This window comes from Magnolia sinica, chromosome 1, assembly GCF_029962835.1.
Source record: "Magnolia sinica isolate HGM2019 chromosome 1, MsV1, whole genome shotgun sequence".
Taxonomy (NCBI): Eukaryota; Viridiplantae; Streptophyta; class Magnoliopsida; order Magnoliales; family Magnoliaceae; genus Magnolia; species Magnolia sinica.
This window is the reverse complement of record NC_080573.1, coordinates 76,593,888-76,613,038: the sequence shown is the minus strand read 5'-3', so window position 1 is coordinate 76,613,038 and position 19,151 is coordinate 76,593,888. Positions and strand designations below refer to the sequence as shown.

General features: G+C 40.2%; 1 protein-coding gene across 1 annotated transcript; it reads left to right on the top strand.

The window, feature by feature from the left end:
- Window positions 1–812: 812 nt before the first annotated feature.
- On the top strand, window positions 813–17,266 carry LOC131251093 (probable purple acid phosphatase 20). The gene is made up of 5 exons (XM_058251605.1): window positions 813–1,002; window positions 12,937–13,228; window positions 15,197–15,765; window positions 16,089–16,177; window positions 16,909–17,266. The coding sequence occupies exons 1-5, from the start codon at window positions 865–867 to the stop codon at window positions 17,087–17,089; spliced, it is 1,269 nt and encodes a 422-aa protein (XP_058107588.1). The 5' UTR covers window positions 813–864; the 3' UTR covers window positions 17,090–17,266.
- The last annotated feature ends 1,885 nt before the right edge of the window (window positions 17,267–19,151 follow it).

The following is a 19,151-nucleotide window of genomic DNA, read 5'->3' as shown; positions in this document are numbered from 1 at the left end:
GGGCCCACCATGGCCTCATATGTGAAATCCAATCTGTCTATCAAGTTCTTTCATAGAAAATAGACTTTGAGGACAAAATTCAACAAGATCAACAATTCAAGTGGATCACACGAGATGGAACAACGGGGATGGGATGCCAACCATAGGTTTTTTTTCTATATCCACCATGGTATGTTTCATCAAACCTGTTAATCAGGTGTAACTCACGAAGATAAATAAAAATAGAAAAATCAGCCTGATACAAAAATCAAGCGAGCCATGCCTTGTGAACAACTTTTGGGAGCAATCTTACTTTTTACCATTTGTGTGGCCCATATCTTCTTTTATTCTGGAATTTCTTATTTTCGTACGGTCCAAAATAGTGATTCTCATCGGATAGACGGAGTAGATTACACAGGGCGTGTGTGTTTTACGCGCTGCGTGCCCACCATGATGCATCTTTGTATCCATCCCGTCCAGCCCTTTTCTCGTATGAACACAAAATTAATAAGGCAGGTCAAACGCTCAAATGGACCACACCACAAATGACAAACATTTCATGCTTCGTGCATTTAATGTAACCAAGCTTATTATTTGGTGTGGTCAATTTGAGAGTTGGATCTAATTCATTTTAAAAAAAATTTATGCCTTAAAATGATCTGATAAAAGGAATGAACGGCTTGAATAAACAGATACATCATGGATGGTGGGCCCGCTCACAGAACTGCCCGTTCGGGGCTAGAGACGGGCAGGGTTTGACGTAATCGGGTCCTGTTAAATGATACCGGTGAGTGGATACGACAAGGTTTGCAATAACACCTTGGCAGGGCCATTGCCATTAAAAGTCCATTACGCTTCTCCTCTATTCCGATCCATATCTCCGCCATGTCTCTTCGGAGCCTCTTTTTTGCATTAGTTTTGGCAGCGGCATTCCTTCATGCCGTGCTTTCTTACGAGCGTCCGTTGCCGCGGGAAACCCTTTCATTGCCGCTTAAAGACATGGATCCCACCTCGCCACAACAGGTACTCTTTTATCGCTTCTTCTTCTCTAATTTCCATATGATATTATTATTATTTTTAAGAAATGCAAAGACATAATAACAGTGGCTTTTCCGTTTCCTAGTTTTGGTAGAATTTAGGTTTTGAATAGGGAAGAGATTGAAACTTTTTTCTTCTTCTTTACGTGATCTTTGAATTGAGATATATTCTATTCCAAGTCTGTAAATAAATAAATAAATAATCATTTGGATTTATTTTTTTCCTTCCCTTCCTAATTTTTTGCTTTCTTTCTATTCTTTTTATTTAAATTTCGTGTTTCCCTGAGATTTGAGAAATTTAGGACTGTGGACCCCACCTTTTATCCAGCTGTTTTTATGAAACACTACCAACTTTATTTTCCAACTTAGACCTGCACGTACGGACAGCGAATTTGAGGACGAAAATACCCCTCCCTTCCTTTCGAAGACGAGCGCTGACGCTCCTCCAACTGAGAGTTGTACGAACGGCTCAAAAGAGATCAAAGTTACATGGCCCCACAGCTATGTATTTATTATATCCACAACGTTCATCCATATTTCGAGATCATTTCGGAGCATTATCAAAAAAAAATCACATATCCAAAGATCAACTGGACCACAACACAAAGAGCAGCGGGAAAATTGATTTTCACCGTTAAAAATTTTGTAGGGCCCACCATAACATTTATTTTCCATCCAATCTATTCATAAGGTCACAAAGGCCTGGATGAAGAGGAAAAACAAATTTCATAATGATCCAAAACTTCTGTAACCCCTAAAAGGGTTTCAATGGTAGACGTTCAATTCCCTACTGTCTTTTACAGTGTGGTCCACTTGATAGTTAGATCTATTTTATTTTTCGTCTCAAGCCTTAATATGAACTCGCCAAGTAGATGGACGGTTTGGATATAACACAGACCTCATGATGGGACCCATAAAAGATAAATGCAAAAAAAAAAAAAAACAGACTGCGGTTCGGCAGCAGTGCCGCGGCAGCCTAGCAGATTTTTTTTATTTTTTTTATTACAAGGAGAACTTTTTCTCCCTTACATTTTTCTCTAATACATAATTATGTAAATATGTATATATAAGTATATAAAAATATTTTTCTATCTTTTATTTCATTTCTTTGTCTATTTATTTAACAAGCATATCTCCAAAACTAGAATAGTTTTTTTTTTTTTTTTTTACACATGCAAACACACCCCCACACACTCACAGTAGTGAAATTTCACCACCTATGGATACTCGAACGCTTGACCGGGTGTTGAAACTCCTAAGAGTCTACCACCCGAGTAAGAGTAAGGATCCAAACTAGAATGATTTACTTAACGTACCACATGTGATTTTGGCGTAGGAGAAGCTAATTTAGCCAACTGACCTAGTTATTTGTCAAGATTTCATCGGGTCGATGGTCGAAAATTCATTTCATTCAGTTCATGGTCAATTTCAATCACTTCGCGGTCAAACTGAAAATTCAGCGGGGCAAACATGAAATTGAGCGAGGCAAACTAGAAATTCACCGGGGCAAACATGAAATTGAGTGGGGCAAACTAGAAATTGAGCGTGGCAAACATGAACTTCAGCGGGGCAAACCAAAAATTGAGTGGGGCAAGCATGAATTTCAGCGGGGCAAACAGGAAATTAAACTGGGCAAACTAAAAATTGAGCGGGGCAAACTAGAAATTGAGCGGAGTAAACATGAAATTCAGCGAAGCAAACATGAATTTCAGCGGGGCAAACATGAATTTCAACGAGGCAAACTAGAAATTGAGCGGGGTAAACTAGAAATTGAGCGGGGCAAACGTGAAATTGAGTAGGGCAAACTAAAAATTGAGCGGGGCAAACATGAAATTGAGCAGGGCAAACATTAAATTGAGTGGGGCAAACTAGAAATTCAATGTGGCAAACATGAAATTGAGCGGGGTAAACACGAAATTCAGCGGGGCAAACACGAAATTCAGTGGGGCAAACTAGAAATTCAGTGGAGCAAACTAGAAATTCAGCGGGACAAACATGATATTAGCAGTAACCCTAATATTAATTACACCAGTATATATAATCAAAACTAGAAATAGAAACAAATCGCATAAAAATACCTCGCTTAATTTCACGTTTGCCCCGCTCAATTTGAGCGAGGCAAACTGAAAGTTGAGCAGGGCAAACTAGAAATTCAGTGGGGTAAACTAGAAATTAAGCGGGGAAAACATAAAATTCAGCAGTGCAAATTGAAAATTCAGCAGGGCAAACTTGAAATTGAGTGGGGCAACTTATAAATTAAGCGGGACAAACATGAAATTCGGCAGGGCAAACTTGAAATTGAGTGGGGCAACCTAAGGTATTTGGCTTTTAGGGCCTGTTTGGATACCTCGAAATAAGTTACTTTGTATACTACAACAGTAGATAAGTAGCTTATTCGACTTTGCCTTTGAAATGTTCAGCAGCCAACAATTTCATATCGAACTCAATATATCTCGATATATCGACTAATGATCAATAATATCGACTTTGGCTATAAACTGTCTAGCAAGCAACATTGAAAATTGCATAATGTATCGATATATCGAGAGTGTCTCGATGTATCGACTTTGCCTTTAAAATGTTCAGCAGCCAACAATTTCATGTTTCCCTCGCTGAATTTCTAATTTACCCCGCGCATTTTCATGTTTGCCCTGCTCAATTTCATGTTTGCCACACTGAATTTCTAGTTTGCCCTATTGAATTTCATGTTTGCCTCGTTGAATTTCTAGTTTAACATAGACCTCATGATGAGACCCACAAAAGAAAATTAGCAAAAAAAAAATATACAGACTGCGGCGGCAGTGCCGCAACAATCTAGCAGTCTGGCACTACCAGATGAAAACATGTCATACATGGCCAATGATTCCAACATTCTCTAACTTGGGATAATCATGATATTCTTCATTATAAAATATATTATATGGTCTAGGGTGTAATCCTTTCAAACCCTTAAGCATGTCTAGCAGTAACCCTAATATCGATTACACCAGCATATATAATCAAAACTATAAATAGAAACAAATTGCATAAAAACACTCAAAACTGTGTAACCTATCTATCCATTGAGTTAACCGGTCAAAACGCTTTGATCGATCCAAAATTGCATAAAAACACTCAAAAATTTCATGTTTGCCCGCTCAATTTCACGTCTGCCTCGCTCAATTTTCTATCCATCTCATGTTACGCTCGCTCAATTTCCAGTTTTCCTCGCTCCCTCTCATGTTAAGCTCGCTCTAATTTCAGTTTTCCTTGCTCCCTCTCATGCTAGGCTCGCTCAATTTTTATTTTCTCTCGCTCAATTTCAGGCTACTTAGATAATATTGATAGTATTTGATCTTCTCTAACGCAATAGATCCTTATTACATCATAAAAGCATGAATACTCACTAAAGTACCCACGAAACAATTTCTATGTACTGTAAATCCTTTTCATTTGGCTTGGCGTATCCCTTCTTTCACTTCTAATGAAATTGTTGTCTTTCATTAGATATTAGAAATTGGATTGACAAACACAATAACCACTATTCAAAACACATCAATTAAAGTGAACTGTTCTCAAAGACTAGCTTGAAATGATGTTTACTTGTCACTAACTTGTGCTGGTGCAAGGTATTTGGCTTTTAGGGACTATTTGAATACCCCGAAATAAGTTGCTTTGTATACCTACAGTAGTAGATAAGTAGCTTATTCGAGATAAGTAAGCTCGGCAAGCTCAGTTTAAGATCAATTATAAGTAATTTTTTTTACGTAAAGTTACATATCACTTTAGCTCGGTAAGCTTGGTTTAAGATACAAGTATCAACATATATTGAGAGTGTCTCGATAATATTGAGATTCAATCTTCGATATATCAATCGTTGCTTGATAATATCGACTTTTGCCTTTGAAATGTTCAGCAGCCAACATTGATTTCAATAATTTCTTGATATATCGAGTATGTCCCGATAATATCGACGTTCAAATCTCGATATATCGAGCAATGCTCGATAATATTGAACGATCTCTCGATGTTTGTTCCGTTGAAATTCAAGTTTGCCCTGTTGAATTTCTAGTTTGCCCCGCTCAATTTCTAATTTGCCCTGTTGAATTTCTTATTTGCCCTGCTCAATTTTGTGTTTGCCCCACACAATTTTCAGTTTCCCCCGCTGAATTTCAAGTTTGCCTCGCTCAATTTCATGTTTGCCCCACTCAATTTCATGTTTGCCTCGCTCAATTTCATGTTTGCCCCGCACAATTTCTTATTTGCCCTGCTAAATTTTATGTTTGCCCTGCTCAATTTCTAATTTGCCCCGCTCAATTTAATGTCTGCCCCACTGAATTTCATATTTGCCCTGCTCAATTTCTAGTTTGCCCCACTCAATTTTCCGTTTACCCCGTTGAATTTCATGTTTGCCCCATTCAATTTCTAGTTTGCCACGTTGAATTTCTAGTTTGCCTTGCTCAATTTAATGTTTGCCCCGCTCAATTTCTAGTTTGCCTGGCTGAATTTCTAGTTTGCCTCGCTTAATTTCATGTTTGCCACGCTGAATTTCTAGTTTGACCGCGAAGTGATTGAAATTGACCACGAACTGAATGAAATGGATTTTTGACCATCAACTCAATGGAATCTTGGAAAATAACTAGGTCGGTTGGCTAAATTAGCTTCTCTTACCCTAAAATCATATGTGGTAAGTTAAGTAAATCATTCTAGTTTAGGAGATATGCTTGTTAAAAAATAGACAAAGAAATGAATTAAAAGATAGAAAAATATTTTATATACTTATATATACATATTTACATAATTATGTATTAGAGAAAAATGTGAGGGAGAAAAAGTTCTCCCTGTAAAATAAAAATAAAAATAAAAATAAAACTCAGCCAAATTGCCGCGGGCCGCGGCAGTCCAACAATTTTTTTTTTTTTTTTGCTTTGTTTCTTTTGTGGGTCTCATCATGAAGTCTGTGTTATATCCAAACCATCCATCTATTTGGTGAGCTCATATTAAGGCTTGAGACAAAAAATAAGATAGATCTAACTATTAAGTGGACCACACTGTAAAAGGCAATGGGGAATTGGACGTCTACCATTAAACCCTTTTAGGGGTTATAGAAATTTTGGATCATTGTGAAATTTGTTTTTCCTCTACATCCTGGTCTTTGTGACCCTATGAATGAACTTAGACGGGGAGGATTTCTCACAAACATCACAATGGGCCCCCTAAAAATTTTTAATAGTCGACGCTCATTCAACACTATTTCCTGTAATGTGGTACACTTGAGATTTGGATATACCTCATTTTTTGTCTCATACCATAAAATGCTTTGGAAAAATATATGGACGGCATGGATGAAAAGCATACATTATGGTGGAGCCCACGGACCACCAACCATCCGCCATTGGCTGGTGGCAGGCGGAGTACCCAATCCGTTTCCTTGAAAGGAGGGGAATTTTCGTCCTCAAATTCTCTGTCCGTACGATCAGGTATAAGTTGCAAAACAAAGTTTGAATTGTTTCATAAAAACAGCTGGATAAAAGGTGGGGTCCACAGTCCTAAATATCTCTTGAGATTTCGTTTTGTAACTGGAATCGGGTGTATTGGGGGTGATGAATCATCCGTCGTACACGTGTTTTACACGATATTGGAACCGTACCGTTTAAATCGTTGGTGGCGCTGTTGCAGGTGGAGCTTATCGCAGCCCACATATCACAACGCTCAGAGGTTCTTAGCCATCACATTTATGTTATTGATATTGAACCGTTAGTCATTTATTGTCTAGGCTGTAACCGTCCTTTTGATAACGGATCCCACCCAGACTCTGTATTGACGTGGATACACGTGTCCAAGTATGTTGGTTTTTGACGGACGCCGATTGCTTGCGAAACGAAGCTAAGTGGGCCCACCGTAATGTTTCTGAGATGTACACCCTCATCCATCCATTTTTCCATATCATGTTAGGATATAGGTTTAAAAATAAGCACAGCGAACAGTAAGGATTGAACGTCCACCGTTGAAACATTTGTGAGCCCCAAAAGTTTTGAACCAGGTTCAACGGTTTGGATGGCATATCAATATTACAGTGGACCCTCTTTTTCTTACTCACTTTTACCTGTGGCGCGGTACACTAGAGTTTTGGATCGGCCTGTTTTTTCGAAATTATTTACTAACATTATCTAAAATGATTAATGAACAGTGTGGATTTCTCACAAACATCACGGTGGCCCCACCTAACTTATCAGCGATTAATGAACGGTGTGGATTGCTCACAAACATCACGGTGGCCCCACCTAACTTATCAGCGCATCGTAGAAATCTTTGGGCGGCAACGCGCGTGGGATTATGACCGACATTTGTTTCTGTTGAGGGACGCGGATTCGGGAGCGGATGAGCTGTTACCCGGGTAACACATTAGTGCGTGTTACCTTTACTGTGGGGCCCACCTTGATGATGTTGATGATGTGTTGTATATCCACGTTTTACGTCCGTTTCTCCAGCCCATTTTAGGATGTGGTTCGAAAACTTAAGCAGATCAATCTCAGATGGACCACACCACAGAAAACAGTAGTGATTGAGTGTCTCACCGTTAAAAATTCTAAAGGGCCAATCATACTGTTTTCGTAGTGTTTATTTTCCATCCAACCTCTAGATAATGTCAAGAAGACTTTGATGGAGGGAAAATATACAGATTAGTTGGATCCAAAACATTTGTGATGCACAAAAAGTTTTTAATGATTATTCATCAATGTTATTACTAGTGTGGCCCACCTACATCTTCTTAACATTTGGGATCACGTCTTAAAATGAGATGAGAAAACAGATTGACGGTATGGATATAAAAGTAAAAATAATAATAATTAAAAAATACATCAAGGTAGGACCCACACGGTTAGGGTAACATCCACTGAGGTGCGACAGGGGTAACAGCTAATCCGCTCCCCGCGGGTTAGGTACTACCCGACGAACCTATAGATCGACGGTCCTGAGGGTTCTGTGGGGCCCACTGTGATGTATGTTTTCTTATACATATTCTCTATATATTTTGACAGATTATTTTATTATTTTATCTGATGATTCAAATAAGAGGTAAATGGAAGGCTCAAATAGAGCAACAGTGGAGATTAAACATTTACCGTTGAAATCTTTGTAGGGTCCAAAAGCTTTGGATGATGTTGATATTTGTGTTTTCTCTTCGTGTTTTCTCTTCTTCCAGGTCTACCTAACTTTATGAATAGGTTTGATGGCAAATAAATATCATAGTGAAGCCTAAAAAGGTTTCAACAGTAAGCGTTATTGTTTCCAATGCTTTTTGTAGTGTGGTCTACTTGAGACTTCAATCTGCCTCATTTCTGGTATAATGCTCTAAAATAGTCTTTTAAATTAAAAGAACAGAGTAGATAAAATATGTTGTAATCGGATGTATTAAGTCTGATTTTGCATACGCTGCTCGACCAATTGAATAGACTGCTTGATCAGTCAAGGGAGCTTGCTCGACCGGTCAAGGCTTGCTCGACTCAAAGTCCAGTAAGCTGTTTTTTTTTGTGTCGATCAGTCAAGGGTCAGGCTCGACCGGTCGAATGGATCCTTTGACCAGTCGAGGGACTGGCTCGACTAGTCGAGGGTTACGCAGATTCTGCATGGATTTTGTGCGGATTACATAAATTTGAGGCAGTTTCGTAGAAGTGTAGAAGGAGAGTTTCCTAAACTATAAATAGGGGTCCCTAGGGTTATTTTAGACTATTCTAAGGCTTCCTAAAGGTATTCCAGTGGTTCCTAAAAGGGTTTTAGGGTTTTTAAAAGGTGTAGCAAGGGTGGGATTCGTGGTTGTTCAAATCAGGTAAGTCCTCTTTCTTTGTAATTTCTATTTCATAGTGAAATTTTGTTGCTTTGTGCCGTGGTTTTTTTCCGAAAGGGTTTTTCACGTTAAATCTGCGTGTTCTCTTGTGTGTGCTTGGTGCCATTGGATTGCTATCTTAGATCTAGATCTGTGTGATTCCGCAACACAAATCCCCAACAAGTGGTATCAAAGCAATCGTTAGGGCACAGATCTGAATCTGTGAGAGATTAGTAATAATGGGAAGCACTAGGTATGAGATTGAGTACTCAGGGAAAAAAATTTGAGTTATAAAAGATCAAGATGATCAGTTTCTTAATCAAGCAAGGCGAAGATGGTGCTCTTGAGGAACAAAAGTCTACTATGACTGATGATGAATGGAAGACTCTTAATAAGAAGGCTTTATCATCGATTCGTTTATATCACACGGATAAGGTTCTCTATAATGTCATGTGGGAGAAAACTGCAGCTAAGTTATGGGCGAAGTTAGAGGATGTCTATGCGAAAAAATCCTCTGAAAATTGCCTATACTTGAAGCGGTAGTGATATAACTTTAAGATGGCAGAGGGCGAAGATTTGGAGGCTCACATCAGCAACTTTAATAAATTGGTTTGCAAATTACTGAATATGGAGGAGGTGATGAAAGATGAAGAATAAGCATATATGTTGTTGAATTCTCTTCCGGCATCTTATTAGTCATTCAAGGACACAATGTGCACCACAAATAAAACCATAAGTGTCGACACCGTTATTTCAGCCCTTCAAGGGAAAGCTATGAGAAAGCTTAACGACGACATGGAGATATATTCTGATACGCTACTTATAAGGGGTAGGAATTCTAAACAAGGTACAGCTTCTTCAGGTTCTAGATTCAAATCCAATGACAAGGGCAAAAGAAAAGTAAAGTGCAAGAATTGTGGGATGGAATGACATTTGAAAGAGGATTGTATGAATCCTAAATTTAAGAGAGAATAATCTAAGGCTTCATACAAGGAGGCCAATGTTGCCACGTCAGATGGATCGAATGGATGTGATGGTGATATTTTGTCGGTGTCTACGATCAGACGCCCATACGATAATCGTAAGGGCAAGTGAATTCTAGACACAAGGGCATCCTTTCACATGACTCCTCATTGAAGTCGGTTCACCACCTACAAGGAGTGCGATGGTAGACAGGTGTTTATGGGCAATGACATTGCCTACAATGTTGTGACTTTTGGTATAGTACGCATCAAGATGTTTGATGGGGTGGAGCGTACCTTGACTGAGTTAGGCCCATTCTTGATTTGAAGAAGAATCTTATTTCTCTTGGTGTACTTGAGGCAATAGGCTGCAAGTTCACGAGTATTGACGGTGCTCTTAAGGTATCTAAGGGGTCACGGGTAATCATGAAAGCGTAACGAGTCGGTAACATGTACAGGTTTATCGGGAGCACTTCAAAAGGTGGAGCTGCAATAGCTATAGTGGATTTCACGTCTGCACGTGTGTAGCATGATGGGCATGGCCACATGAGCGGGCAGGGCAGGAAAGTTAAGATGCACGGACAATGATACAAAGCAGGTGGAGCAACCACCTGTGAGAAGAATCACACAACATAATCGCAGGATATCAACGAGGTACATGAACGACTCCAATATCGCAGGGGATTCGTCTTCTATTCAGACGACTTTAAGTAAGCCAGGTGCTGAGAAGTGGAAGGTGACTATAGGCGATGTGATGGACTCGTTGTAGCAGATCGACACATGGGAGCTGGTGGAGCATCTAGTGGGGCCGGGAAGCGGTTGGATGCAGGTGAATCTTTAGGAGGATATAGCATAGATACAGGGCGAGGTTGGTAGCGAAGGGTTATGCTTAGAGAGAATGGATCGACTTCTCAGAGATATTCGCGTCAACGGTATAGAAGGTGTCTATTAGATTCGTGATTGGCGCTGGTTGGTCAATGCGATCTTCAACTGAAATGATGAATGTAGAGTCTGCACTTCTGTAAGGGAAATTGGTAGAGCAAATCTACATGAAGCAACCAGAGCGATTTGAAGTTAAAGGGGCTGAAAAAAAAAGTTTGCAGGAGGTCGTGATATGACCTGTCGCCTAGGCAGTGGTTTGATTCCTTCATGGTGAGTTAGGAATTGTATGTTGATGACATGTAGATCGCCAATTATGACATGTCTGATATCAATGTACTGTAGACTCGGTTAAGTGGGACATTCAGGATGAAGGATCGGGGGGCAGCAAAGACGGTTCTCAGCTTTGAGACTGGAATAGGAGTAGGCTTTGGTTATCTCAGGCAGAATACCTTGGGTAGGTATTAATTAAGGAAGTGATGGACCATGTAAATCTAGAGAGCGTTCCCTACGCGTCTCTCCTCAAGTTTTCCTCAAACATGTCCCAAAACAGATGATGAAAAGTAAGATATCTCATGTGCCTTATTCGAATGCGGTTGGCAGTGCATACCATGGTCTGGATTAAACCGGTTATTTCACAGGCTATCAGTATTATGAGCAAATACCCCGGTAAGCAATATTGGGTAGCGGTGAAATGGTAAGAAAACTACGCCTTTCCTTTTGAGAAGACAGGAAAGGTAGTTGGGCACATGGATTCTGATCCCGCAGACATGCTCACCAAGAACGTTCCTGCAGAGAAGTTCAAGTTTTGTGCAACTTCTCTGAGCTTGGCGATGACGGAAAAAAATGACGGAGTATCCACGAGAAGCTATAATATGATACAGAGATAAAAGAAGAGGTCAAGAAGCTACACGGTTGAAGATTGAAGACATGGTAAAGATTAATTGTTGTAATCAGATGTCTTAATTTTGGTTTTGCCCACGCTGCTCGACCGGTCAAGGCTCGCTGACTCAAAGTCCAGCAAACTGTATTTTTTTGTGTCGACCAGTCGAGGGTTATGCAGATTCTGCGTGAATTTTGTGCAGACTGCGTAAATTTGATGAAGTTTCGCAGAGGTGCGGAAGGGGAGTTTCCTAAACTATAAATATGGGTCCCTAGGGTTGTTCTAGGGTATTCTAAGGCTTCCTGAAGGTATTCTAGTGGTTCTTAAAAGGGTTTTAGAGTTTTTAAAGGGTGTAACAAAGGTGAGATTTGAGGTTGTTCGAATCGGGTAAGTCCTCTCTCATTGTAATTTCTATTTCATAGTGAATTTTGTCGCTTTGTGCCATGGTTTTTTCCCGAAAGGGTTTCCCACTTTAAATCTGCGTGTTCTCTTGTGTGTGCTTGGTGCCATTGGATTGCAATCTTAGATCTAGATCTGTGTGATTCTGCAGCACAAATCCCTAACAAAACACACACATATCATGGTGGGCTCCATAGTTCTCCTACTAGGACCGTTCGTCTCTAGCTAGGTGCTGATGCGGTAGAATCTAATCCGTGCCCTTAATTGAGAGGGAGATGATGGATTTTGATTATGCGGGAAATATTGACAATAGAAGATCGACTTCCGAGTACTCACTTGTGCTAGTGGGCGAAGTGATTAGTTGGATGTCGAAGCTTCAGTTAGTGGTTGCTCTTTCCATAACTGAAGCTGAATCGTTTATATGGGTATAATACGGGATTAGGGCAGAGAACAAGGAGAGCTAAATTGTTTATAGGATTTTAAAGGGAGAAAATCAAGATTTTTGCATATGTAAGTTCATTTCATCTCTTGTACTTTCGTTTTCATATTGGATTTTTTTTTACTTTGTGTCATGATTTTTCCCCGCAAGGATTTTTACACATAAAATTATGCGTTCTTTATGTTGCTTTGTTTGCGTTTGTCTTTCACTTATGTGATTATAATCGGGGTTTACTTCCGTGACTCCCAACAAACCAAACCCTCCCTTAACAAAAAAATATGGTATGGTTTAGAAATGTTAAAACCAAGCTAACCCTTAACAAATAAACTAAGGTATTATTATCCGTTTAATCTTAACCGTTGGTTGTTTCCATCGTTTTGATCCAATGGTTAGGAGTGTGCAGTACATGTGATTCTTTCATTGAAAGTGGAATGAATTAGTCTATTCTACAATGAACATTGGCAAAACGTGGAAAGGAGTTGCATCCTAGGCTTGACATACAGCTGCTTGTATTAATCATATCCTTATCCAAAACTATATATACTTTGCAGGTTCATGTATCTTTGGTGGGTGGTGACAAGATGAGAATATCGTGGATAACAGAGGGTGAATCTCCGGCACTAATAAAGTATGGTACGTCTAGTGGTGTGCATAGCTTCTCTGCCACAGGGACAACATCAACGTATTCGTATATACTGTACAAGTCGGGACAAATACATGACGTGGTCACAGGTCCTTTGAAGCCGAATACAGTGTACTATTATCAATGTGGGTCATCTTCGGCTCCTGAGTTCAGATTTAAAACACCACCGGCTCAGCTCCCCATCAAATTCGCTGTCGTAGGTATGCTCCCATTCCACTCTTCTCACAAACAGCCTAAGGCACCTCGAGTTGTGAAAATGTATCATCTCTCTCATCAACATGTCACTTATGTAGAGCGGCTACACTGTTGTAATTCAATTAACAACCCACAATCTGCCTATAACCCCACGGGATTATCAGGCCTGATTTTTGAGAACGATAATCTTTTTGGTAGGTGGGAAGGATGGTACGGTTCTACAAATTTTGTTATCATTGCCTACATATGTAACAAAAGCCAGGATGTCTTTGTCATCAGACAGCTGGCAACACCTGTTTTATACAGGCACACGGATTGTGTCCAACTCCCACCTGTCTCTAGCAAGGAACGGACAGCAGCTCTTTGTGGGCTCCACACCTTCCATCTACTATGCCGGGATATTTTATATAATGGGATCAAAAAATTGAAAAATCAAAGGCTCAAGTGGACCGCACTACAGGAAGCAGTGGCTTACGGTGATGTTTATTTACCATCCAACCTATTCATAAAGTTACGTTTACTTAAACGAAGGGAAATAATTAATATCAGCTCGATTCAAAACTTCTGTGGCCCTAAGAAGTTTTCAATGGTAGGAGTTTAATCCCCGCTGTGTGGTCCACTTGTGTCTTAGATCTGTCTCAGTTTTGGACCTATATCCTAAAATTATAGGGATAAATAGATGGACGGTGTGGATAAAATCCATACATCACATTGACCACTCAGAACTCCTCTCCATTCCGCGATCTTTATGGAGTCTAGAACTGTCAATATCTGTCAAGCGATTTGAATGTCGTATACGTAAAATCAACTCTCTGCCGACTTCGGATCAGACGAGAAGCTCCAGTACTTGGATGATATGCTTGGTTAATAACTCATATGGGCAGCACCAATGACAACCATGTACAATTGCTCCCTAGGCATCTAAAGTTGACATGGTGTGGTCTGCCCGAGTTTTTTAATGAGACTGAACTTTTGTATCTTTTCTTCGTTCTCGTGAGTTACGCCTGATTTATGGGTTTGATGAGGGATACTGACCATGGTGGCCCACACACATACCCGTCATCTGTGTTGTGGCCCATCCAAGCTGTGGACCTTTGCACAAATTTGCCGGGTCCACATGTGAGACTTTATTATGATTTTTTATTATTTTTTTTAAAGCGTTTTTTTTAAAAAAACAAAATTTATATATATATATATATTGAAGCGCTTATCTATTTTAATTGACAAAAGTGGCCCCAATTCCCAAGTGCCAATTCAAGCACAGTACAAGTTGCACACTCGAATCACTTGCTCAAATATGGACCATCCAAATAGTAGGACCTAGCTAGAGGGACGGTCATGTATGTGGAAATGGATTGGCTAATCCCTGCCACTGGCCCGTTGGCTTGTGGTCGGTGCTCTGTTGGTCCCACTATGATGCTCTGTATTTCATCCATGCCATTCATCCATTTTTACAGATTCTTTTAGAGCTTGATCCAGAAAATGAGAGGGATATAAATCTCAGGTGGACCACACCACAGGAAATCAATAGTGATTGGATATCCACCATTAAAATCCTCCCAAGGCCCATTGTACTGTTTATATGACATCCAATCTTTTGATTAGTTCATACAGACGTATATGAAGGGAAAAAACAAAGATCAGTTTGATCCAAAACTTTTATGGCCCCCAAAAAGTTTTTAATGGTCTACATTCATTCAACACTGTTTCCTGTAATGTGGTCCACTTGATATTGGGATATACCTCATTTTTAGTAACATAACATAAAATGATCTATAAAAATAGATGGACTGCATGGATGAAACACATATATCATGGTGGGGACCACAGAGCACCAACCATCAACCATTGGCTGATGGCAAGGGGGAGTAGCCAATCCGTTTCCCATGTATGTGGGACTCTGTGGGGGCCCACCGTGCGTTTGCATAAGACTAAAATAACCCTGACATTATCACTCCCCCCATCAAACGCAGGGGATCTGGGCCAGACCGGGTGGACCAACTCGACCCTCCAGCACATTGACAGCTCAAACTACGACGTCCTTCTCTTGCCTGGGGACTTGTCATACGCCGACTTCAACCAGCCACTTTGGGATTCATTTGGACGGCTGGTGGAACCGCTAGCAAGTCAACGACCCTGGATGGTCACACAAGGCAATCATGAGATCGAGACGATCCCCATTGTCGAAGGACATGCATTCAAGTCGTATAACGCAAGGTGGCGTATGCCATTCGAGGAATCTGGGTCCAACTCAAACCTGTACTACTCTTTCGACGTCGCTGGGATTCATGTGATCATGTTGGGGTCTTACACCGACTTTGATACTAACTCACATCAGTACAAGTGGCTCAAAGCTGACTTGGCTAAGGTGGATAGGGGTAGGAGTCCTTGGCTGGTTGCTCTGATTCATGCACCCTGGTATAATTCCAACACTGCTCATCAAGGGGAAGGGGACAGCATGAGAGAAGCCATGGAAGATTTGATTTATAATGCCCGTGTCGACATCGTCTTTGCAGGGCATGTCCATGCCTATGAACGCTTCGTAAGCTCTCTTTTCTTTCTTTCATTTTCACTTATAATGTTTATGGGTGTGCTAGAGATTTAGGCCATTAATCAAGTAGGCCAGCTATGCATGTTCCATCCTATTACCATTGCCGTTCATGGTGTTGATCTACCTGACAAACTTCTTTAATCTTAAGTTATTACAACGATTATTGCTTGTTTCCTACAAGTGCTCTGTCCTCACTATCAACAAAATCAAAAGGTGGACATGATCATATATGTATCCGTGGTGTGCATTATAATTAGTATGGAAGAAATTTTCTGATTTCACTTACAATGATTTACCTCAAATGTGGGTTTTAGGATCGTGTACATGGAGGCAAAGCAGACCTTTGTGGTCCTATGCATATCACCATTGGCGATGGCGGCAACAGAGAAGGCTTAGCCAGCAAGTATGTTCTCATCTTTAACTTGATTTCGTTCATCTTTCCTGTCTTTACAGTCCATCTGTGTGTGTATGTAGATGCGTGCATACTAAATGCGAAGGGCTCATACTACATTGGCCTCAAACCATGATCCAGTGACCTTTTATGACTGTGCTACCAGCCTACCACGTACGGTTCAAATTCCTGTCATGAGGCCCAGTTGTGCTCTCCTATGATTACCAACTGCTGTTGTATAGTAGGGATCCACTGCAGATCTTCTCATTAACAACTTTTTGCTACCTCTTTTTTGAATGGTTGTGATCATTTGATGATGGTGGATTTTGAGCCATCTTCAATCCACCTTATCAACCTCCTACATTCCATTTTGGTCCATCCCGCAAAAGAAACTTGCAGTGTAGTGTTCCACCTGATCAGATTTGTCCCGTCTTGGTCCCACATACAAATTTTCACCTTAGTAGAATATAATAAATTTCTTACTACATCATTGCACTGCGTTAGCCTAAAAACAATGGATTTTCAGCCCTTACAATTCTGTTATTAGATCTGGCATGTTCAATGCACGAGACGACATTATCACGGATTGTTGAATGGCGGGATTGTTTTTTGAATGAAGAGGACTGTACTTATATGATGCGTGATAATGAAAAAAGGTCTCCCACCTGCTATTTGGAATTGACAACTTAAGACAATACTTAAATTACTAGATGATGCTTACAAGAATGCTTGGGTTTGTGTAGGTATCTGGACCCCAAGCCTGAAATATCCATCTTCAGAGAGGCGAGTTTTGGGCACGGTCAGTTTGAGGTGGCTAACAGAAGCCATGCCTTGTGGACTTGGCATAGGAACGACGATGATTTGTCCGTTGCGGCCGACACCATTTGGCTCAAAAGCCTTGCATCCGAGCCTGCTTGTCAGTAGGCACATCGTTGAACCAAAAATGGGACTTTAGTCATGCTATACCAGATTCGGTTACCTACTCAAAAATGCATTTGAGGAGATTGAGAGATGACATGGACTGAGAATATCTTCTTGTAGTCAGGAGAAGTTCGTTGTAATGGCTCGTTGGCTTTATAATACATATACCAGTTGCTTTTTTTTTTTTTTTTTTAAATAATCCATCCTGCACACGTAGTCTAGGAATCAGATCTATTAGGAAGGTGGCCCCACCATGAAGATTACCTGTGAAGGAGATTCAAACAATCCTCTCATTGAGTGGGCCACTCTTACATGTTCATGGTGTGTGGCTCACCCTTTTCCCCAGTACCAGTATGCGACACTCGTGAAAATACAAAATACATGAAGGCCAGGAAAAAACTACTCTTAACCGTTCTAATTGTGTACTAGACGTCAGGACCATACATTCAGTGGGTCCACTATTATGACAGTTAGGAAGCATTATAACAGCCATGAACGTGTGGAAATGCTTTGATTCTTGTAAAGCATTCCTCATGTGTCACAACAACAACAACAACAACAACAAAAAAAAAAAAAGACCTTTATGGGTGGTCAAAAGCGCCAGCAAAGGTCAATAAAAGCGCCGGTAAAACATTCGATGGCGCTCATGCAAGCCCCAACAAAAGGGTGCATCGATAAAGGTTTACCAGTGCTTTTTTCGGTCACTGTAATTGAGTAGCCTTTTCCAGCACCCATTCTACTTTTACTGGCGCATTTTGTTGGCCACCAGTGATCACTGAAAAAGCACCAGCAAAAGTTGAAAAAACACCGGTAGAAGTCTTTCCAAGTGCTAATAAAAGTATTTCAAAGCACGGTTTTTAACCACATTTAATCACGGAAAAAGCGCTGATAAAAGTCCATTACCTCTTTTCCTAATTTTCTCCAAATTGGTCCATTACACTTTGATTCTTCAAATACCACTCCAATCTTTTGTTTGGATTCCAAAATAGGCCTACATCTAATCCACTATAAGTTAAGCTTCCTTCATATTTGAAACGGAGAAAAAGGTGAAAAAGAAGAGAAAAAAGGGGGAAGAACAAAAGAGAGCCTTCATGGTTGTACTCGTATGAGGCCATATCTGGCATAACAGAACTATATAATGGCGATATGGTTGTAGAAGACCATTTTGTCCGATACAACCCTCTTTTTTTTTTCCTCCATTTGATCGATTTATCCATGTATCATGTAATGGTGGGGGACTGATAAAACAAAAATAGAAAAGGGAAAACAAGGGGGAAAAAGAGCTAAAGAGGGCCTTCATGGCCGTACCTGTATCAGTGGCAATATGGTTGTATCAGACCATATTAGCCGATACAACTCATTTTTTTAGTAAGCCGATTCACCCCCTTATCATGTAACGATGGGGGACCAATATGATCGAAACAACCATATTGTAACCATGTTTGAAGCCCACTAGCCCCAACGAGTTAGCTTAACTTCTCCCTATCATCTTTAGTATTCCCCAAATCTTAGGTGCCATTAGACTCCCAAGGAAACTACCATCGACATTTTCGAACACCCTGAAGGAGGCTTTCAAGATAGGTGGCCGATGGGGATTGTCAATTACCTACTGCCACTCCCAAAGAATGTCGAAAACTAATATTCCTCTAAAATCCATTATGATGCTATAAGAATGGAGACTTATTATTGGAAGTTCTTTTATTTCTTTCCTCACAGATACCCACATGATTTCAAGGGGGAGCATTCTCCATAATATGTTGCCTCATATCTTGAAGGGAACATTGTTCCAACTGTCCATGAGATTGTATACTAACCTTAAAAAGACCTACTAAATGTAACACCCCGGATTTTCACCAATTGGGAATTGGATGTTCTTGGGCATTACTTTTGATTTCTCGATTTGAGTGCATGTCCATGCATACATTCACGTGTGTTTGAGACCAAAAGGAGTAATGTGGGATCCAACAAAACCGTCCAAAAGAGTGAAAGTTTTAAAATTTTCAGAACGTGGGCCAACACTGGTAGTGCCACCGCAAAATTGTAACGTCCTGGATTTTTTTCAACT

Coding starts and splice junctions, on each gene's coding strand:
- LOC131251093 (XM_058251605.1), top strand. CDS start 865: ATGTCTCTTCGGAGCCTCTTTTTTGCATTAGTTTTGGCAGCGGCATTC. Junction 1,003..12,936: donor ATCCCACCTCGCCACAACAG/GTACTCTTTTAT, acceptor TATACTTTGCAG/GTTCATGTATCTTTGGTGGG. Junction 13,229..15,196: donor CATCAAATTCGCTGTCGTAG/GTATGCTCCCAT, acceptor CATCAAACGCAG/GGGATCTGGGCCAGACCGGG.